The sequence below is a fragment of the Phalangium opilio genome, unplaced genomic scaffold (assembly GCF_054372755.1).
Source record: "Phalangium opilio isolate 3A_F unplaced genomic scaffold, DU_Popi_V2 ptg000024l_1, whole genome shotgun sequence".
Classification (NCBI taxonomy): Eukaryota; Metazoa; Arthropoda; class Arachnida; order Opiliones; family Phalangiidae; genus Phalangium; species Phalangium opilio.
This window is the reverse complement of record NW_028324155.1, coordinates 2,793,084-2,816,801: the sequence shown is the minus strand read 5'-3', so window position 1 is coordinate 2,816,801 and position 23,718 is coordinate 2,793,084. Positions and strand designations below refer to the sequence as shown.

Sequence of the window (23,718 nt, the reverse complement as noted above, 5' to 3'; positions counted from 1 at the left end):
ACAGTCAAATTGTTCTGGCATGGTTAGATTCACCTCCTCAACGCTGGAAGACGTTCGTTGCGAATAGAGTATCAGAAGTTCAATCCGTTCGTCCCGGAATCCAATGGCACCATGTTTCTGGGCTTCTAAATCCAGCCGACTGTGCTTCCCGTGGGGTCACGGCCTCAGAACTTGTCTGCCATCCACTGTGGTGGCACGGACCAGATTGGCTTCGGAAAGAGCTGCCAGATACCGATCCATCAAAACCAGAACCCGAGGAGTGCAGTCTTGAAGCAAGAAATCCAGTCACAATCGTAACACATGGAAAACTGGACCAAAGCTTGCTCTCACAATATTCATCGTTGCCTACTCTAATTCATGTAACAGCATATATCCAGCGATTTATCACCAACATACGAACGCCCAAATCACAACGAGAAACGGGACCACTAACCAAGACTGAGACTACCAGAGCACTCAATCACTGGATAAGAGTTACCCAACTCAATGCCTTCGATGAAGAAGTTCGACTCTTAAAGGGATTGAAACCTCTGTCTTCAACTAGTAAACTTCTACCACTCACGCCATTTCTAGATGACACTGGAATTATGAGAGTTGGAGGGCGAATTCAGAACGCAAGAGTATCTATTGACCAGATCCACCCTGTCATTCTTCCTCGAAAAAGTCAACTCACCGATTTGGTTATCGCCAACGAACACATCAAGACTCTACATGGAGGCCCGCAATTAACCATGGCTTCAATACAGTCAAAATTCTGGATTCTGGGCCTTCGAGATGCTGTCCGGTTCCACGTCAGACGCTGTCTCAGATGTGTAAGACAGCAAGCAAAAACCGTCAGCCAACTCATGGGAAGTTTACCAGCTACAAGAGTAAACCCTGGAAGACCATTTCTGAACTGCGGAGTCGACTATGCCGGTCCATTTACCCTTAGAGTCATGAAGGGTCGTGGTTGCAAGACGTTCAAGGGCTACATCGCCGTTTTTGCCTGCTTTGCCACTCGCGCCCTACACCTCGAGTTAGTCAGCGATATGACTGCTGATGCTTTCATTGCCGCATTGAAGCGCTTCATCTCTCGGCGGGGGATCTGTTCCAACATTCACAGCGACTGTGGGTCAAACTTTATTGGAGCGAGCAGAGCACTTAAGGAGTTCATTAAAGACGTATCAGCAAGCACAAAAAACGAAACTACTGCACGATGGTTGACAGATCAAGGGATCACTTGGCATTTCAACCCACCCATGGCTCCTCATTTCGGCGGACTTTGGGAGGCCGGAGTGAAGTCGATAAAGTATCATTTAAAGCGAGTCATTGGAGAAACACGATTAACATTCGAAGAAATGCAGACCATACTTTGTCAAATTGAAGCTTGCCTCAATTCAAGGCCGTTAACACAGATGTCATCAGACCCAACCGACCTTTCCGTACTCACGCCTGGCCATTTCCTGATCGGAGCCGCCCTAAACGCAATACCTGAACCAGACGTTACTATAGTCAAGATAAATCGATTGTCCAGATGGCAATTAAGTCAGCAGATGGTGCAACATTTTTGGCGACGATGGCAGTCAGAATATATATCCAGACTACAACAACGACCGAAATGGACCAAGCGCAACCGGAATTTACAAGTCGGAGATCTGGTGCTATTAAAGGAAGAGCTTCCACCTACCAAGTGGAAAATGGCGAGAATAATTAATGTCCATCCGGGAATTGATCAACTAGTCAGAGTTGTGACCGTCAAGACAGCAGATTCAGAACTTAAACGCCCAGTAACGAAATTATGTCCCTTGCCTTTGGATTCTTGAACATATAGACACTTACTGTAACTTTTAAAATGTATATTTTAAGGTGGCCGGAATGTTTGGGAGCTTAACTAGAAAAAACTACAAATTTTTAAACAAGGTTTTTTACGCCGATTTAAGTGTAGACATAAATTGAACAAGCTCATTTTTTACCCAGCAACATGTTTTTTAAGCTACTATATAACGCAATTGAAATGTATTACGATCAGTCAGTTATTGTTATGATGTAATAATGTATAGTTAATTCCTTTGACGCTGTTTTGAATAAATACTCAGTTTGATATTTTACTCTCGGTTGTTATTAAGTTTACGTTTACTGTCGCGAACAAACAGCTCATAATGAAGCAATTTTCCAAAAACCCTCGATTATCTGTCACCTTAGAAAATTCCTCTTAAAGCATGCATACAATTTTAAAGTTTTCCGATATTCCCCATAATATACATTTTAAAACGAGTATACATTATTATTGGAATTTATTTTTGATAAGAAGTGTGTCATCATCAGGATATACACTCTTAATCTTATCCATCCCGTCCGTCGGTCGGTCGGGTCGTCGCCAAGGGCGCTCGCTAATTTAGGAAGGAATGAATCCCCGGAGAATAGATAAGGTTATAGACACAGGTGGACCTCATTTACATATCAAATACGAAATCGTTAAATTTCCGAGGATGTTCCTTGTATAAAGTCGAGGAAGGCGGGAGTGTTGAAGGCCTCGCTCTGTTATTCCAATCCAGGATGGCTTAAAACGGGCTTAAAGGAAAAGCAGACCTGGGATGAAGGAAGAGAGCTCTCCTGACGCGTGAGAAAGGAGTATAGTAATAGGGACCCCAATGTTCGAAACGGTCGGTGCGCGGGACCCACGCTTTGTCTCCTAGAGAAATCTAGAAACGCGCGCGATGAAAATCGGGGAGAAGGCGCGTGAGTTGGATAAAGAGAAGCTGCATGCAGTTAGCAATGGTCGATTTTGGAAATCCAGAAACCATGGTTTAAAAGGGTTGTATATATATATAGAAATAAGTTCATAAGATATGTTCCATAAGTTTGTCATTGGTTACAAACTGGAGCTTGTCATGAACTGACGTAGGTCATAAATTCGAGGTTAAGCGACGCCTGGTGAGGCGCTGTCAAAGGCCTAGTACAGACTAAATAGGAATATGGATAAACTGGAGCTTGTCATGAAGTGACGTATGTATTAGACAGTCGTAAAGCGATGCCTGGTCAGGCGCTGTCAAAGGCTTAGTACAGTCTAAATAGGAATTAAGATGGACTACAAAATTAACCACCGAGTGTAGGACTTCAATTCTCGCTTGTCGTTCTCGAACTACAAGTCTCTAGCATTACGAAGTATTGGTAGTGTCATACTTATAGAACATATCTTATAAACCTATGATAAAGCGTATACTTTTCAATCTCAGCTAGGCGGACAATAAGGACCTCGTAAACGAGGATTACATTTCGTCCAAATGACTTAAAATGAGACCTCTTTCGTTATTGGTTCACTTTGAATCCAGGAATGAACGAATGTTACATACACGAGAAAGAGAGAGCTACCAACTATAATCGTTGGGTTTAGAAATGCGAGCGCTCCATTCAACCTTTCACTTCATTCAGAACAGTGCAGCATGAGGAATATATAAGAGTCAAGCCGAACCTACAACTATTCAAGCGGAACTCATTCTCCGTATTGAATATCAACAATCGGCATAAAATTATATACCTTTGAAATAGACCTAACTTTTCAAGGAACAGAGAAAAGAGGATGGACCCGAGCGTGCGGCGAAACTTAACTGGATGGAGTCGACGCTCTAATGAAGCGAATTTAAATTACCTGTGGATTGGATCGCGATCAAGCTATGAGACACAGAGAAAAGGGGCTGGAAAGGAGAATGGGAAAGAGGGTGGGTGGTTGACTTTCTTATTAGCCGCGACGCGCTGCCTCTCTCCTTTACTCATTATACGCGCTAAAAGGGGGACACCACGACGCGCCTACTTTTGACCAGATTTCCTAAACTCGGTCGAGGCTTGCTTTTGTGACTTTTGTCTTCCCGATCATACACTCTCTCTCTCTTCTAAAATATATATATATTAAACATTAAACGTAGAAAATGAATTCGACTAATTCATCCCTGAATATTAATAGCCCAATTATCGTTTAAACTATACACTCAAATTTGGAAAGGTCACGATTACAATTAAGAGTATAACTATACGTTTCAGAGTACTTATACTCGTGGGAGAAATTGATATATTCTAAATATAATACATTATAAGGGGGGAAAGGCGGAAACCGAGTACGTGGCGTTTCAAAAGGCCTAAAAGATCAATTAGATCTAAATATAACGAAGAGCGGACGGTGTTTAATGCCAGCCTAGCCTGGTTGGTTGACAATAAGAGTTAGAAACGACCATAATATATGTATATAAGCAGCCGATTTAGAAAGGCGCTCTGGTAATATTATTGTTCCTTAACTTCATTATTTCGATATTAATTCCTTATCATTTCTATCACGAGAAAGCTAGAGAAGGAGAGAACTGCTAGACTATATAACGCGAGAACTACTCAGGGTTTCGGCGGGCTCGGCCCCCCTCCCCTCCAAAATTTCCCATTCAAACTTGTTTTGATTATTTGATCCTTAATTTGCTTCATTATTCCACTACCTTCATTATAATAATATAACTTATTCCTTAAACCAACCGAAATCCTAAGCGAAGCTTCACGCGCGTCCCTCTGACAATAACCGAGAGCTAAATACCAACGGAGATTTTTTTTCTCTTATTACTAATTAATTTCAACTATTTTAAAACTCATAATAGCAGGACATTGAGAATGAAATAAACGGGGTTTAATTAGTAAGAGTTTTTTTTTCAAAGCAGGTAAATATTGCACCATTTAGGGTTAATTATTAAGAAATCCTTACAATTAATCTATCAATGCAAAATAAAATTATAACTATATTAACGTCACGATGCATTTTAAATAAATTATTAGATTTATATTTCGAAATAAAATATTTAATTTTAGCATTTTCAAATCGAAATTTAAAGCATCAAGTCAAATTATACTAAACTAAACAGATTTGCTTGTCAGTTCTATAAATTCTTTGGAGTTACGTTAAGAATGATTCATTCTTTGTTATTTTATCGAATACCCCCTCCTCCAATAACAAAAATATCATTTTACAATAATATAATTGAAAAAAGAAAAAAAATCAAAATTCCATCAGCTCAAATTTATTATAAAAATAAATAAATCAATAAATTGGGTAAAAAAAATAAAATCTCAAATTAAGTATAAATACCGGTATGAAGTAAACATTTTTCTCCAATAACACATACAAGAAAACACCGCCGCAAAAAACTTTTATTCGTATATATCTGCACTTCAATCTGTCAATGTTCCCGGACGGGCGACTAAACCGGAAGTAGGGAGCTATAGCTAGCCATGAAGGAAAAACCCGTTTCCGTTTTGTCATGCAGGTTTTAAAACAAGCTTGTCGCTATTGCGCACGCTCGGTGTTATATGTTTTTGTTGATTTTTACACGCGCGTGACATCAGGGAGTTCCGAAAACTGAATATTCCCTTTTTAAAAAGATATACCAAGATTACATCGCCATGGGCGAAATAAATGCAATTACTGAAAATGGAAACTCGCAAAACTAAACCCCAGAATATGTACATATTTATAAGTATATTTATATGTACAGGGTGTTTCTGATAAATCTGCCATAAATGAAGGGGATGTTCTTTGGGTGCACGATTTTGAGTGGGAAAATGTAACTTCAATCTCCATTTTGATTGTCCTAAGGGACACTGTTTTAGAGTTAAGATTGTCCAAAGTATTTTACGTATAACCCTTGAAATTTACTTAAGAAACTAATTTAGACAATGATTTCTAATTTAACTAAGGAGTAATCTGTAAAACACTCAAATCATAACTCGAAACCAGTGTCCCTTAGGGCAAGCAAAATGTCTTATGATAGAAGTTACATTTTGGACTCAAAATTGATTTCCCAAAGAACATCCCCCTTAATTTATGCCATCCAAACTTATATCAGAAACACCCTGTACATGTATATAAATATATAAACCTATCCAGTAAGTGAAAAGGTACCAAGAATGTACAGTTTTAAAGCGAATATTTTATAAAAGAGAAATATTGATATAGGAGGACCCATCGAGAAAAACGAACGGGTTCGGAAGGGAGGGATGGAAGGAGGTAAAGAGAGAAGAGGGAGAGAGAAGGTGAAAACAAGCTTTAAAAGTTTGATGAGTTTATTTGAGTTCGGATAATTTCGATACCATTAAACGAATGGAAAAGAGAGGGTATGGGTTTTTTAAAGTAAATATTTAAAATTTTCCGTTTTAAATAAATAATAAAACGTCAGAGAGAGATAGAGAGAGAGAGAAGGATGCAAATGTAAGTGAAGCCGTTTTCGTACCGCAGTCTATTTTTTGGACTCAAATAGATGAATTATAAATAAAATGGATCACCGATAATTTTTTGTTTCTCGATATTCAGTTTATCTAATTTGTAGTCGCAACTCTAATTGAATCATCTAATGTTTTGAAGGTAAAATACTGAACTAACCACGTGACCACACCGCAGGTACGATTGTAAATTTTGACACGAAAATAGTTCTTTATACAGCAATCCTTACTCACATTAAACAGAACCGTTCAGGGGAGAAACCACATTACAGGGGTTTTACCGAAAAAACTTCAAAACATCGCAAACATTAATTGAACTAAACTTAATCGACTATACTTTGATCATAAATTCATTTCAAAAATTACTTTATATTTATTGATACTCTAATCACTTAGGCCTAGGCCTAGGCCTATATTTTTAATAGCAGCCTAAAAGCTGACCCTATTTACAAAGGCAATCAAAAACTAAATACCGTTCCTAGCAAAGCACCTAGAGAGAGCGTATAGAAACTCTTCCATAATTGAAAAATACCAAAATTAGAAAATAACGATACCCACCACAAAAACCTAACCTATTAATTGTCAATTTCACGCATCATGGCGCCCATTACATCGCCTTCCCCTCTCTCTTGGATGATGATAAAAAAACCGTTACGAGAAAAGATCGAACACCCATTTTTTTCCATCCCAAAAAGAAAAACAAACGCTTAGCATTATTAATGGATTAAAAAAAATTAGAAAAAAAATAGTACGCCACTAGAGTAGAAAGGAGGTAAGCGGTGGAAGATGGGTGGTGTGATTCGGGAGGGTTTAAAACCAATATTGATTTTTATGCCTTGACGCACGATTAGAAAAAAAAAATAATAAAAAAATGCTTTCTTTATTTCTTACTGGCTGGCTGGCGTACCCCATGAGAACCCAAAAGCAAAAGAGGAGGAAAATATTTTTTGTCATGTGTACAAAACCGATTAAAAATATTGATTGTGGGTATAGAGACAGCTAAGACTGAAATAAAAAAAATTTACAAGGATAAAAAAAATTGAGAAGGATGAGCCAGAAGAGAAGGGCCAAAGCATCGAAGCCTTAGGGGTGAGGTTTAGTCGAAGGTTTAAACGAGGCGTATAGAAAAGCCTCACTAAAAATTCGTGGGTGGAGAGGAGGATGGAGTGGATAGATGATTTTGGTTTCAAAGGGTGATAGACGGTCAAGTGATGGTGTGCCCTTACGAAAGAAGTCACGCTTAATACGGGTCAAAATGTATTTATCGCCAAGCAAATTTAATTCTAATACAGATTTGTATCGTAATTGTGCCCTGGATATCTGTAACAATGGACTATAGTATTTAAAGAGATCAAACTGCGGACTTGAAATCACTCCAACAAACGTTACTCCGTGCAAGGCATTACTGAATACAAAATTGAACATAACATCACGCTTGCCCTGGAATCTGGGATATAGTGTAAAGAGAAAAGATGAGAGAGAGAAAAAATCTTAGAGGAGGGTATTCGATAATCTGATGTTGATAAGAGGAAATCGACTTGTTTGTTATATAGGGCCATGGGTTGGTTGGCGGCTCGCCTCCGCTGCTTTTTATTTTTTATTTTTTGATAAATCGATATTAGAAAGGTTTGAGGGGCCACACTTGGGTGAACGTAAACACGGGTACAGGAAAAAGGATGCGGAGGAGGAGGCAAAAGAAGACGATGGATTTCGAAAAGGGTAAAAGAAAAAAGGAGAGAAAACTTAATATGTAGGCACGAGGCCAGTTTCACCAAAACTAGGGATCGAGAGGGACCCCCTTTTTCTTCTTACGAGGTGAAGCCTTTTGTTAACAGGGTGAAGCCGTTTTTAAAGGAGAAATTTCTCGATCCTTTCTGGAAGAATCAACTGGAGCCAAGTTCGATATATTTAAGAAAAAAAGGGTTGAAAGTCGACGTAAAGAGGTCTGAAGAAGTGACTCAAATTTACGAATTATATCAAAGATTTATTTATTTTAACTACTTCGCGCCCAAAAATATGGGGATAGGGGGCATTATACAGGTCCTGAGGTTTGATTATTCAAAGGGACCCATTAACCGTTAACTATTATCAATTTTAACTTATATTCTGGTGATTTCCACATACATCAAACCAAAATCTTTCGCGTTCTTCCAATGTTTTTAAATGAAACTAAATGCTTTTGCCGAGCATCTTTTCAAAGGAAACAAAGTCTACAGAAAAAAAAACTCAAATAAGATGGTCTAAATCAAGAGGTTAGGGGTCGATTTTTATTTGAAGAAACTATTTATAGACTATGGGGGGATTTTCTGCCGTTCCCCTCCCCAACCCCCGTCTTCATGGAATCGGGGAAAAGAAAACTTCCCAATCGAATTTAAGAAACAAATAAAGCATTTATATAAGACATTTCAAATTCAAACTATGCGCAACTCCTTATTGAAAAAACACACAAATTAACCTTTACCGTGCATGCTTGGTAAAAAAAGAAAAATATTCATTTTTTGGCGTTCCCCCCCCTTAACCAAATTAAATTTAAAACAATGTTTTTGACTCCACCAAAAAAAAGAATAAAAAAAAAATCCAAAAATCTGAATCCGATTAGTGATCAATTTCCATCATGGCACATAAACTAGGTTCGTTTTTTCTTGATAAAAGAACTTTTCCTCTCAAAACAAATAATCGATTAATCGATATAATAAAAAAAAAAGAGAGAGAAAGAGAGGGGTCATTATCGATACGAGATCGATTGTAACCCATCATTCCCGTTTCGTTATAACCCTTCGTCTATCTATTATAGAACCCATCATAAGTTGATAAGATATGTTCCCCCTTAAGTTAGTCACTGGTTACAAACTGGAGCTTGTCATGAAGTGACGTAGGTCATAGATTCGAGGTAAAGCGACGCCTGGCGAGGCGCTGTCAAAGGCTTAGCACAGAGTAAATAGGAAGATGAAGTCCTGCAAAATTAACCGAGTGTAGGAGTTCAATTCTCGACCTAGCTCGAGCTGTAAGTATCATTGAAGTGTATTTAGTGTCATACTTATGAAACATCTTATATACTTATGATCCCATATATTGGGAAAATAAACGAAACTTTCCAAGCAGTCTAAAAATCCTTCGTAAAACTCGTGGGCGCGCGAGCTGGGGGATGAGGAAAAATATATAATATCGATAATCGATGATTGATTAATCGATTATTAGGTAAGTATATCGAATAATCGATCAAGAGACAAGGCAAACAAGGCAACCAATTTTTAGGCAGAGCGAAGATTCAACCGGATTCAACGCCCCAAAAATCGGTAAAAATTGATTTAAAGGAATTTTACCACGCGGGCTTCTTTTTTTCCGCCTCAAGAACCGAAAAGTTTGTTCGCTCCGAACAACGGGCCAACTTTTGTTTAGAGAACCTCCGATAGTTTGGGAAAACCTTTGACCCATCCCTTCCGAAAAACAAATTTAAACAACAAAGTTTAAAACATTGAAATTTACTTGGGAAAACTTTCTCCAAAACATAATGGGGCACCGGTGTTACGGGTATCGAGATTGAATTGAATTGAACTACAGAGAATTCAAATGTAAAGGGATCTAAAAGATGAGGATGGGGAGGGATTAAGCGATAAGGAGTCAAGAGAGAGGAGATTACTATCACAAGATAGGGATGAAGAGGAGAGGGAGGGGCGTGTTTCTCGATCTCTCTCTTATACATAAAGTGGATATCTCCATCGGAAAGCACGTGTTGCTTTAGCTCTTCCAAAACACTCGTGTTATAGCAGAGTTAAGCCTTGGTCCAGCAGCATGCATCCCGTCTACCCGATTATACGCTAGTAATTTCGAAGAGAGGCTATTAAGAGTTAAACTATACTCGATTGGGAAAGCTCAAACGGCGCTCCACAATCCTCTCTCTCCAACTCTCTCCAAACCACTGACCTATTAAAATCTCTACCTCGCAAATACGGAAAATGAGCCTTAGGTGTATATATATATAGCGCCAATTAAATCGTATATACATTGTGTCTAGCCTTTAATTAGTTCGAAAATTTTAGTATACCGCCTCTAAAATACGATTTTAAATGTATTAACAAGACATCAAAGACAATTTTTAATATATATATTAGTTAAAGTTAAGGCATAATTTAGATTATATTGTAAATTTATATTAAATTATAAATAATTGGTATAACGTCAATTGCAAATTTCTTAAAGAGGCATCATACTACACTATAGACAATTGCATTAATGGCTTGCAGAGAAACCAACACACAGGCGGAAGGTCGCCCTATTAGATTATTTATTGCAGAATACATAGCTTTAAAACTAAAAGGATTGATACCATTTACACCAGAAGGTCAAGCTGCTTGCCAGTAGCCTGGCCTCCTGGTGTAAATGACATCATCCCTCCAAATCTGAAAACTAAGTATATTTCGAATTTCAAAAAATTACATCTAATTTCTTGTAAGCACCCTGTTAATAAAAAGGGGCTCAAATTTGTCAATCGACATTTTCCTAAAAACATTAACACTGCATCCCCATTATTTTATTTTAAAGAAGAGGTGACACTATCCCTTTAATTATTCGATATTGGGTCGAGTTAGCTGAAAGAGAAACGAGGAGGAAAAAATCCCTGAGAGAGTTCGATAAATTTGGAACGCTAAAGGAATAAATAAAGAATGCTTAGTAGAAAAAAAAATAAGCGTAAATGTAAAGGCACGCGATGCGATGCGAGAGAAGAGTGGGAGAGAGAGAGAGAGAGAGAGAGAGAGAGAGAGAGAGAGAGAGAGAGAGAGAGAGAGAGCTAACAGAAAGGAAGGAAGGAAGGAGGATAGAGGAGAAGCAAAAAAAAACTGATTAGCATATATAGCCGAAACCGACATTGGTTTTATCAATGTTAAATTTAATATTCGCGATCAATACAAGAACGGAAAAATTTGCCAAAGCATTAGGAGGGACTGATGGAGTTGGGATGGGGGTGAAGGCGAGGGAAGGGGTCAATGGGGCAGAGGGGAGGGTGATACGAGAATTCAGTTCATTTGAATAATATTAAAAGAAGAAAGAATGAAAGAAAGAAGAACCCCAAGTGGCAGCCAGCCGAATTAAAGAGCATATATATATATTAAGAATCTACGCATCAAACGTCTTAGACTAGTAAACGTCTTCTGATCTACATTATTTCTTAGTTTTTGTTGTATATATTTTTTTTTTCAATCTGGTTCTTTGTTCAGCCTTAATTATAACAAAGTATAAATAGATTTACATGATCCCTGTAAGTTTAGTTACATTCTGCGCGTGTACGGTTATGTTGGATTATGGGTAAAGAAAAAAAAAACATACGTGCGACACACACACAATAATGGACCTTACTTTCGTGTTAGGAACAGATTTGATCGGTAAACTAATGGATGAACAGCACGAATCGACTAATTGATCAATTAACGATGATTTTATTCGGCCACCCCCTCTCCCCCTCTCGTTGCTTATCACTTAATGTAATAATGGATCAGAGAAAAAAAAGGGTTTTGATGTAGGGAAGAAGACTGCGTGGAAACTAACCAATTATCTTTCTAAAAATGATAGTTTGTAATAACGACTTTCTTCGCACGCTACTGCATGACTTAAATGTGTCATCTCGCAAGTCCGTCTAACTTTGGACAGATAGATAAATAGATAGATATCTCTGGATTTGGACATACAGAAGCTATCTTATGACACATTGCATACATCAGAGTTCAGACATCAAACTAATATTGCCGTAATCCAAGAAGTCTTTCCGATATATTTGCTCAAAAAGAAAACTATCTCTTAATAAAGAATAAAACTATAAAACAGCGATTGTCAAAATTGAAAAATTCATATTTCTCCGAATAAACAAGATTGGAGGATGGATGTAGGATTCTACCATTCACCTCGGGGTTAAATTAGCCCCCTTGGTTGGTAAAAATGGATGTCTTTAGACAGTGGAGAGAGTACTCAGTACTATCGCCTGCCAATTCCCAAATATGTATACACAGAGAGAGATTTTTCCCCAAAAGCTAAGCATTGCATTTACACTAAAGTCTTCTCCCCCTAAAACCGCGGGAAATCTGGAGAACCATGCATGCCCCGAAATACCATTCGAAGCTCGCGCCAAAACCTTATTTCATGTCGGAAAAGGGGTCGGGGTTCGTCGGTAGGGGGGGGGGAGGAATCAGAGTGGGGAAACTAGGAAACCCTTCCTTTCAATGCCGGGTCTCCCGAAAGCTCTGCAAATACGGGGAAATTACTAATATTCGAAAAATCAATACTTTTTAATATGCATAGGGTGGCCAAAGAAACACAAAAGCCGGTAGGGTTGGCGAATCAATAAAGTCTGCGCATTGGGTCCCCCCCCCCCTTCAAACAGCACCATACCACACCCTCCCCCACCTTGCTCCCGTAACCCTAAAGCAAGCTTGTACATTGCAAAACACACTAAAGCTTTTGCACGTATTATACACACCAATGGCATTCCCCAAAAATTTCCATATTTTTCTACGCGCTTGCAACGAAATCGGAAATACTTCCTACCCACCCCCCTTTTGAATCTTCCGTTTTTTCCCTTTTTCCTTTTGCAGCGTACGTTTTTCCAGGTTTTCTCCTTAAGTTTTCAATCCAAAAACCAGGCCCGTAGCCACGGGGGGGCACCAGGGGGCAATGCCCCCTCAAAAATATATCCTGCCCCCTCAAATAAGATTTCGGTTTGCCCCTAAATGCCCCCTCAAAATTTTCCAATGCCTTCTTATCAAACTAACTTTGCCCCTGTAATGAATATTTTCATTTTGATACACAAATATTCAGGCTATTTAGAATGTATATCAACATATTTTAGACTTTATTGTCTTTACTTGTGTATATTCCTGATACACTTGGATTTTTTTACTTGATATATCCCTGATTCATTTGTATGTTTTAAATTCACTTTTGATATGTATCCCTGATACACTGGAATTTTTAGCTTTTTGTGGTTATCCTTGATATATATCGCTGGTTTTGTCATCCAGGACCAAAATATTATGTCGGGGTACAGTGAGGGGTCGGACGTTTTGGAAAAAGTGTTCGGGATTTTGAAATCCAATTTGATTTCTTCGGATTCCGTCGGATTTCGTTTGATTTCAGAATTCGATAAAATCCAATGAATTTCATCGAATTTTGAGATTTTTCCCGTGATTTCGACGGATTTTGCGATTTCTTTGGATTTTGGATTTCGTGAATTTTGTAATGGATTTCACGATTTCTTTACTGATTTTGTTTCTGATTTTGTGATTTCGCTTCTGATTTCGTGATTTTTATGTTGATTTCGTGATTTCTTTGTTGATTTTTTGTTTTTTTTTCTGATTTTATGATTTCTTTTATGTTTTGTGATTTCGTTGCTGATTTCGGATTTTTTATTTGATTTCGAAATCAGCATTGATTTCGGATTTCTTAAGTTGGATTTCACGGGTAGCGTACGGGAGTTCATGAATGACCGACCCCTCGGGGTACAGACTTACATTTGACGCCTCAACAGCGACTTGCGAAGTTGCGAGGCAAACTTTTCCTACCCTACTGGCGTATTTTCACTTTAACGACGAGCTATGTCACTTGAAAGAAAGTGAAACTTAACTTCCCTAGCCTACGAAAAAGATCTGACTAGAAATTTAGATTTAGAATTGTTTATTAACAATTTATTTATTTTTAAACTTTTTAAAAAAAGTTTGATTTTCAAATGTTAAATGAGTGTCAATAATGAAATACCTGCTTAAATATTTATTGTCTGACATTTTGATATTTATGTTATTCTATAAAAAAAATTCCATTTACCATGCCCCCTCACAGAAAGATACTGCCCCCTCTGCGTAACTTTTCTGGCTACGGGCCTGCCAAAAACCTTCATTGCACCATGCATAAGTTTATAAGATGTGTTCCATAAGTATGACACTTCTTATGCTTCGTAATGCTACTGAGAGACTTATAGATCGAGCTATAGTTCGAGAACCACAAGCGAGAATTGAAGTCCTACACTCGGTGGTTAATTTTGCAGGACTTCCAATGATCTAGGTCCTATTTAGTCAGTACTAAGCCTTTGACAGCGCCTGACCAGAGAATCTCTGACCTACTTCAATCACTTCATGACAAGCTCTCATTAACCAGTGTCAAACTTATGTAACATAACTTATGATTGCACCAAGCATAACTATAGTACGAAGTATTTTTTTGCAAGGCAAAACTCCCCCCCCCCCCCACTATTTCTCTCTCTTTTAAAAACTGCAACTGAAATGACCGAATAGTGTATTCTATTCTTTTAACGAAAATGAAGTAAGAAAAAAATAAATTAAACTAGATGAGGATGAGGATGAAGGAAAGAGAGAGTAGGATGAGTAGTGAATTAAAAAAAAAACAGTATCGAAGGGGAATTTTTTAAGGGAAAATAAAAAAACTTCCCCCAAATATTGTTTTCTCTCTTTCTGGAAAATCATCAAAGAGATATCACGTATGAAGGCAATATTTTCTTCATTAGGATCTCCTCCCCCTGTTGTTTAACTCTGTGTAATTATGTTTAATTTGCACGAAGTTAACGCGTTTAAATTTAAGAATTCATATTTAATTTAAAATTATCTGATTCATCTCGTGTCAAAGGTCATCATAGAGGTACCGCTGAAGTTAAGGAAAAATCTGAATTCTAGGGAGTCAAGTGGGCCAAAGTAGTCAAAGCGGTATAAAAATAACTTTATCAATGTCGCGACCTTTGAACTAAAATTAAACATTATCACACGCTCGCAAATTAATGGTATAGCAAAAATTAACATTTTTTTTTTTTAAAAAAGTGAATATGGAGAATGACGGTAGAAAAAAAATGGAGGGGCAAAAAGTATCGCGAAACATGCATGGGGCGCTATCGAATCAAGACATCTTAAGAGTCATATTTTTTATAAGTTATTTTTTCTAACAGAGGGTGAAAGAGAAGGATGGAAGAAAGAGAGAAATCATTAAAGAAGCGCTCGCCTATGACGGAAAAATGCTTAAAATGTCGGTAATGGCCAAAAGAAGGGCTTCTCCAAAAGCCGATAGGGGCTCATACGACCCCCTTCATCTTTACTCTTTTTTTTAAGAGATACACTGTCGACCTTCTCCATCCACCCACTACTCACTCTTAGACCTTTTTTATCTTTAAGGATTCTCCCTCCTCCTCCCTTTTCTCACCCTCTTAGCAACGCTCTCTTTTCAAATAGGAGCGAGATCTTAAGAACATCTAGAATTTCATTAATTGCGATGGCGCAAAGTTGAAGAAAAAAAAACGAATTCGAAAAATAATAGATAGCAAAATCTTTCTCGCAAATGACAGAAGAAGAGTCCATGTAGAAAAAGGAGGAGATGAGAGATGAGAAGAAAAAAAAAACCCCGTTCTTAAAAAAAAGGAATACAATTGGGTTGACTCTCAGGCAGTCTGATCTTTCCACCGGCTTAAGAAATGTCAAAGAAAAGGGGGATCCGAGTGCTAGAGAGACGCGAAAAGCACTCTAAAAACCGTGACAGCGGTAACTAGTGGGCTGGATGGATGGAAAAAAGTACCTGACTCTTTGCTATGACGGTTATCATAAAGAGATAATTATTTGTTTCAATGGGTTAAAAACGAAAAGGAAACGCGTGAGATATGTCAAGGTTGGATTGCCGAGGCTTACGTAATAGCACGGCCCGGAGAAAGGGGGAAGAAAACAAAGATATAAATATAGGAGATTGACCAAACACACACGCGGCGAAGGTGAGCGTTAGGAAAGTGTTTTGACGTTGGGATAAATGTTTTGTTGTTGCATGGAACGCTGCGGGAAACGCGAGCATCTCGGTAAGAGCAGCCGACACGTAGTAATCGTTGACACCCCTGTTAGTTAGACTGCGCGAGTTTCAAAATACACGCCTGGCGATAAGCCTACGCTAACACGACTCCTACAACGATTCTCCGCTCTGCCTCTCGGAGAGAAAGGCCTGGCGATGTTCTTTTTGCAGAGGCACCGCTAGAGAGACATTGAAAGCGGCGATCCCAATCGTCAAAGGCTTCTATTAAACGTTATCGGAAGGCTCTGGATCACCCATCCATACCGCCCCGTTACGCGATACACCGAGTTTTCTACCCATCGATTACCTATGATAGCTTATCGATAGGGGACCGATATAAGCGATTTTCTAGGTACAAGTCAGGCCTCGGGGCCCAATATTTGAAACACAGACACCTCAGAATCTTATCTAGCTAAAATGAAAGTAAAATTGAATTACCTGAAGCCTGGGTAGGTCAATTTTTTTCCAATGTTGCGCCGCCACAGCCACAGACTGAACATTCGAAGCCATCTTTGACAACTAATTGTCCACGTGACCATACATCCTCTTTCCTCGCCAGCCCCAACGCGCTGATTCGTCGAAATTTGTAAATAAGGAGGCGGTGACGTCAGCTTCACCGTGGAAAGCGAGCGCGAAATCCGCTAGTGCGTTTTATCGAAATTGTTTAATTATTCGCTTTAGTTTTTGGAAATTTTGCTTTCCCACGGTGTCAGGTATATACAAACGCGCACCAGTTAATTTTCTGGCTTTAAATTCGCGCGTTTTGGTCTATTAAACGCTGTTAAAACACGCCTCGTTCTCGCCGCGATCCGCTCTCCTTCGCTGCCGCAAAAAATGGCCACCGCTCACTGGCAAAAACTGATTTCGGGTTCGGGATTCCTCGATAAATTGAAAACCAACGACGTCGATTCGGTAGACTCGCCCAATATATTAGCTATTCACGAAAATGCCTTTTTTGTTTGGAACGCTAAAGAACAACACGTTTTAACTGTTACACTCGATACCCAGGAACTCGGGAATAAGAACGAAACCGCCGATAAATCTCAGGTTTGTGCACTAAGCCTTTGCTTGAATGACCGAAGACTTGCCGCCAAATACGAACTTTTCCCACGCGTGGCTTACTTCAAAATGGTTGAAAAGACACGAGGTTATGGGTGACAGGGTCACGTGGGGCGCTTCAGTAGGCCAGTTTGACGATACATCAAGGAATGTTTTGGCTAGCCAATCGCGTGACTTTTCACTATTTTATGAAATGATTTTCATGGGGTTTTAAGTATTATAACTTTTGAAGTTTAATTTTGTCTTAGAAATTTAAATATACACTATAATTGATTATACTTAAATTTCAAAGACAAAAGTTAAACTTGAAAATCATTTTATAAAATAGTGAAAATTCATTTGATTGGCTAGCAGGGAAATTAGTTGATAAATCATCAAACTGGTGGCCTACTGAAGCGACCCACGTGACCTTGTCACCCATAACTACGAGTCTTTTCAACTATTTTGAAAAGTGGGAAAAGTTGCACACAAAGATACATAATTACATGTTAGATTAAAGCTAGAGGATGGCATCTAACCTAACCTTAGATAAATTAACACAACTTATATACCAAGGGGATCACATTACCCTCTTATGCCCTAATTTAAAACAAGGCTTAAATGATTGGTTTCATTCCATTAAAAATCTGAACACAAAAACACGAACCATGAATAATTACCCATAATTAGGTTCATATGAATCTTATAAAGGTGTAGTGTGAAATTATTGGTTTTGTAATCTAAGGAATCATCACTGTCATCAAAAATTTCAATATTCTTATTATCCTCCGATAACACCCTCTGAAAAATCAGGCTCATCAAAGAATGTAGGCATATTAGTTACTTGACAACGATCTAATAAAGAGTGTAAAAAAGATGCAATTTTTTATCTATCTATCTAGGTAGGGAAGGGGTAGTCTCTCTATTGTTTAGCACCCTAGGGTTATTTGAATCATGGTCATTAATATACTAAGCAATGGATAAACTTTAATGTTTGACGAGGTGATATCTAAAAGCAAGGTGGGGTATATTTTTTTTTTTTTTCTAGTGTAAGATTTTTATCATGTCCTTAATTACGTCGTTCGACTATTCGGTTAAAAAGAAAAAGAATAGGAGAAAGAAAGTTTAGAATAAATCACATTTTGTTGAACACCCTATGCTGCTTCCAAATTTTTAGAAACGTATTATTATTATCATGTAAATTAGGTATGGTCGTTGGGATGGAAGGATGAGGAGAAGATTTATTATTTTTTTCTCTCTCCCTCTCTCGCTCTCTCTCGTTCCAAGAGCTGCTCTAGGTCTTCTTCCTAGCATTAGTTTACAGGTGAACTGACATATCTTTGTTCGGAACCTCTAGAACGTGATTTATCTAGCTTTTTTTGTTTCCTTAAAAACTTGGGTTAAAAAAATATCCCCCGATTTACTCCTCTCGATGTTTTTGGGGTCTCTCTCTAGGTATAGTATTCTTTTGTTGAAATTAACCAGCTCCCCTTCACCATATTTTTGACACAAACAAATTCATTTATACCCGGTACCTGAAGCGAAGTTTATTTAAAATAAAAAAAAACTAAAACTTTTGTTAGACAAAGAGTATATTTTTCATTAGTTATCAAGATTATTTATTATTCAAGAGAATAAAAAACATTGTTTTCTTCTCCTGGTTCCTTAGTTGAAGTTTGACATAGAAATTTTTAGAATTTCAATAGGAAGGTTAAAAGATTACTAGGGGTAACCAGAAAGGTTACACCCCTATCCCCTTCTGGAAGATTTATAGAAGCTTAGTGGTGCAATGCAACTGGTCTTTCTTTTTTAAATACCAAGCCCTCTTTTTGTTAATGAGTGACATTTCTCACAGTCTAAATTATTGATTAGCTATTTTTAAAAGCCTAAAAAGCTAGTGATTGATTTATTAAGTCGAAGAAAAGGGTCTGGGAAAAAATCTATCTTCCCAGAGCTCTCCTTAGAGGGCCAAGAGCTAGGGAGAGAAAGAAATTTACTTTTTGGCAGCCAAATAAACATTGAAAACCCTTCTTTCTTTTTTTTTGTTCTTGAATTCCTAAAGTCTCCTCTGGTCTCATTACAGTTATTTCTTATCCCTTTTAGAGAGAGAGAGAGAGAGAGAGAGAGAGAGAGAGAGAGAGAGAGAGAGAGAGAGAGAGAGAGAGAGAGGAGAGAGAGAGAGAGAGAGAGAGAGAGAGAGAGAGAGAGAGAGAGAGAGAGAGAGAGAGAGAGAGAGAGAGAGAGAGAGAGAGAGAGAGAGAGAGAGAGAGAGAGAGAGAGAGAGAGAGAGAGAGAGAGAGAGAGAGAGAGAGAGAGAGAGAAAAAAAATTTCAAGGAGGGTAGAGAAGGTGGAAAGTTTCAAGATCATTTTAAATCATTCCCCCATGCAATCAAAAACTAAAGGGATGGAAGGTTGGGTAAAAGAAATCAATAAGAAAAACACCATCCAGGACTATTTTGGATATATATTTCCCCCTTTCCCTTTGCCCTTTCCATCCTGGACTACTGTAACGTTTGGTACACTCTGTACGTTGGGCAAGAAGACTTTTAAAAAGTGAAATTGGTTGAAACCTCTTTTCTTTCTTTCTTTCTTTCTTTCTTTCTTTGGGGGTTCAAAATGACTTTTCATTATATGGGTCTTTGACAGGATGGCATTTTTCAAGGGGGCAGAAAAATTAACAACATTTGCTAAGAAGTATAACTTTTATCGCAAAATGCTAATGCAGTTTTCCTAGTAATGTTCAGAGAAAGGGAGGGGAGTTTGATGTTATTGCTTTCTTTGCTTACTGAAAAATTCACCCCTTTACTTTCTTTTTTTTTTCTATTTTATTTTAAAACTTTAAACTAATGGAATGAACAAGAAATTGAATTGCTTGAAATGAGAAAAACGTGATCTTATATATAGAAATGACTTCGTTTTTTTTTTCTTCGTTTCCTTAACATTGGCTATTAATGCTTTTAGCTTTTATTTATAGCTAGCACCCTTCAGTAGCTTTTTTTTCTCTCTCTCTCTCTCTCTCTCTCCCATTTTCATTTTAACCCAATCGGAGGAGTAAATAAATGTTTTTCTTGGGGTTAAAGTCGAATAAATATTGCTCAGAGAGTTGATTGCTCCAATATTTCACACTGTAGTTTTGGTTCTTTTATGTACTAGATTCTCTCTCTCGCAATCGCAAATAGCCCACTCTGACCCAACTCTGAAAGATTGGGTTTTCTTACGAAACATTGAAGTGATCTTATAGTCACATTATTTCCGTTTTTTTAACTGTTCCCATTCAAGTACATTATTATGCCTATTTATTTTGGTTTTCTTTAGACATTATTGTTGACGAATTCACCGAGCTACGATGTAGAAGTGCTACAGTTAAATCATTGCGGTCACTTTTTAGCCTTAAGTGGAAAACACGGAGTTTCAGTTTTGGAATTACCTCGAAGATGGGGAAATGAAGGAAAATTTGAGGGTGGTAAAGAAATTATCATGTGCAGGTATTATTCGAAACCCTTCAGATACTCCGTCCGATACTCGCAACCCACAGGAGGAGCAAAAACTATAACTGTTAGTTATTTTCAGAGCGTGGAATATAGCCGATAGATTTTTCTCTTGCAATAAGAAACTGCAAGTCTTACAAGTTTCGTGGCACCCCGGTAGCGAATCCCATACTCATTTAGTAGTCCTTAGCAATGATAATTACATAAGGTCCGTTAAAATTGGTACCACTTTCCCCAATTCACCTTCTTTCAGGCTGATTTATTAATTATTCGTTGCAGAATGTACAAAGTAACAGACCCAACCACTCCAACGTTAACAATACCCATGGGTTCAGAATCGCAATTTTATTACCTAACTTCTCAATCGAAAACGACTTTTTCGGGTTGTTTAGGGGAAATGGCTGTTAGTTTTGATTTTGCCCCGCCGGTACAACCTGATAATGTTAAGGAAAAGGACGGTACAAGTCCAGAAAGTCTAATCTGGCCCCTTTTTGTACTGAATGGAAATGGGGATGTTTACGTTGCCAATACGCATTTCAATCGAATCCTTAGGTCAGTTGACGTAATCAAGAAAGATGTAAAATAAACACTTAAGCCTTCATTTATAGAAAACCGGCGAAAGTACTGGGACCACTTTCAATGCATCCACCCGCGGATGACAATTACGGTGTTGACGCGTGCAGCTTGATATGTTTGCAAACGAATCCTTTGGTTCTAGTCATAACTACTTGCACCGGTGTCTTATATCACTGTGTTGTATTACCTTCGTATGATTTTGAGACTCCATCGAATTCAGTGAGAAGAACGCATATTAAAGTTTAGGAATTTTTTTTACCAACAAAGATTAAATGATAATAGATCAAAGAAGCGCAGTCTCTTGATGACTCTCAGTGCGGATCTCCCGCTAATGTTGCCCTCTTTGTCTTTGAAAGAGTTGAACTTTCATTGTCATTAACAGAAACGAAGGATTTGTCTACTTATCCAATTAGACTTCATAGGGGTAGGCCAATTACATTTTGTCACAGATTTTGGTTAAATTAAAATGTTTCATATCAGATCCAACTGCTTCATCAAGATACCATTGCACCCACTCCTCGGGATTGCATTCAATTGCATTGCCATTTGTTCAATACTTAGAGAAATTTTCATCTTCCAGTACGATGTTACTATTATAGATCAAATCCGATCGATATACCTTACATAATACAATTTTTGCGCAGAAATCTTGGACAGTAACTTGTTGACGGAATTAGAGGGTCAACAAAGTCAAGTGGAGCACTTATTATGCACCAGACCATTCCCAACATCGCCTAATGCTCCCATTATAGGATTTACAATTGCTTCCACCACTCTTGGAGCAACTATTATTTGTTTACTGTCAACTTGGGAAGCTGTTTTCATGCCATTACGGTAACGATTTAGTAAATACTGACTGTATAAATTAATAATTGAATTTCAGCGCGATTTGTCAAGGAAACCCTGTAGAGCTTATATCCTTTGACCCCGAGAGAGAAATGAATTCAGTCACAAGCGTGAACGATGACGGATTTGTCAATAAGCTGATTCAATGGCTGCAGTCTTCTAATAGAACGCCTTTGTTAAAAACTCCGTTAAACGCTCAAGGAACCGAATATAACACCCAACAATGCATTGAACTTTTAGCCAATGTAACTCAAAACTTGAGGGAAGAGTTCTTGCAAAGACTTCAAATTGCTCACACTCAATTGAACAAACGTATTCGAGTATTATCGAATCAAAAATCGCAAATCCTAAGCGATTTGAGAACGTTTAATCAGGAAAGAGACTTCATTCGTAACAAGGCTGAGAGTCAAGCCATTCGTTATGATGAATTGAATACCAAACAAAGTGAATTGGCTCTTAGAGTCGAGAAAGTAACCAGGAATCTTCAAAGGTGTATTCCAGTCTTATCGGAGGAAGAAGAAAATATGCAGAAAGAATTGAAAACAATTCAGGAACGATTGAAACACTTGAATAATTCAATGGAACAGGTCAATTCTAAGTTTGAGTTTCAGAAACGTCAAATGGAAAAGGATGCTAATGCTAAAAACCGACAAATTCATTTGGTTGATCTCAGTGCCAATCAACAGAAGCAAATAAAGGAGCTCTTGAGCAAAGAGTAAGTATACACAGAAGTATATAATACTTCTCTTCGAGAGAAGTGTACCACAAAGCGGGGTAAGTGTAACGTCACTCTTCCCAACATCATTTTACATTTAGAGCAAGGTTACTAAACCGAATCGCATACACGATAAATAGTTCCCTCATCATTACTCTATTAGCGTTTAAATATTTGGCAAGACGCGCATGTGCATTTTTGTCCCACGTCAAGACAATCAAGGTTTGTGGGATGATTGCTGGGGATTTAGTGCCAAACAACTATAGAATTCACTTTACGGTGCGATGCCCATTTGTAGTTTGATGAGTGGGAAAGCAAACTAAAAGGGGGAGCCTGGGAAGAATGACGTTACATAACTAAAGCATTAAGAGGATACAGAGTGGCATCCTTCTTCTATTATCCCCTTCTGGTATACATTATTATCTCAAATACCTAGGATAGATTTTGGCTGATAACTTGTTGTAAACATTCTGGTTTCGTTCCTTTTCATTTCAGAGGAGGAAACATCGCTGAAGTTGTAAAGAAAGTTACTATGCTTAAAAAAGACCTTGGAATCTAAATGCTGTGCTTTTTTTCTGTTTTTGAAATAAAATTATTTCCATATTAAAATATTTTGGCCACATTTTTCTTAATTAATTAATTAACATATACAGGTTTTTAATTTATATATTTTTTAACTCGGAGGGGGAAAAAGGGTGGATGGTTTTTAATTTATTATCATATTGATTTGTTTATTTTCTATTGTTATTAAAATTTAAATAAATTTAGGACATTATAAATTTAATTTAATTTAACATCCTTAATTTATAATTTAAAAGAAAAAAACTACTATGATGGGGAGACGGAGGAGATAGGCATTTAAATTCTGGAGAAACATTTTGTCTGCATAAATTATATTATTACTACCTTCAGTTTTAAAGAAAAAAAGCTAAAGGAAAAAACTCAGGGAATAACCAATTTTCTAAGTATTTTTTGTAACGACATGGATAAAGAATGCGCGTGAGGAA

At 37.7% G+C, this 23,718-nt stretch overlaps 2 protein-coding genes across 7 annotated transcripts in view; one reads left to right on the top strand and one right to left on the bottom strand.

The window, feature by feature from the left end:
* The window catches only part of ct (homeobox protein, cut), a 368,988-nt gene extending 352,363 nt beyond the window's left edge, over positions 1 to 16,625 (bottom strand). For all 6 annotated transcript variants that reach the window (XM_089867871.1, XM_089867875.1, XM_089867872.1 and 3 more), the window contains exon 1: positions 16,486 to 16,625. In XM_089867871.1, coding sequence (XP_089723997.1) covers positions 16,486 to 16,557 — 72 coding nt within the window. In that variant the 5' untranslated portion in view covers positions 16,558 to 16,625. The remainder of the gene's footprint in view (positions 1 to 16,485) is intronic.
* A 256-nt stretch (positions 16,626 to 16,881) lies between these two features.
* On the top strand, positions 16,882 to 23,320 carry mbo (Nuclear pore complex protein Nup88). Its single transcript, XM_089867879.1, has 10 exons — positions 16,882 to 17,094; positions 20,402 to 20,571; positions 20,657 to 20,782; positions 20,854 to 21,126; positions 21,183 to 21,369; positions 21,433 to 21,574; positions 21,631 to 21,729; positions 21,795 to 21,984; positions 22,034 to 22,711; positions 23,207 to 23,320. Exons 1-10 carry the CDS (start codon positions 16,882 to 16,884, stop codon positions 23,268 to 23,270), a joined length of 2,142 nt encoding a protein of 713 aa, XP_089724005.1. The 3' UTR covers positions 23,271 to 23,320.
* The last annotated feature ends 398 nt before the right edge of the window (positions 23,321 to 23,718 follow it).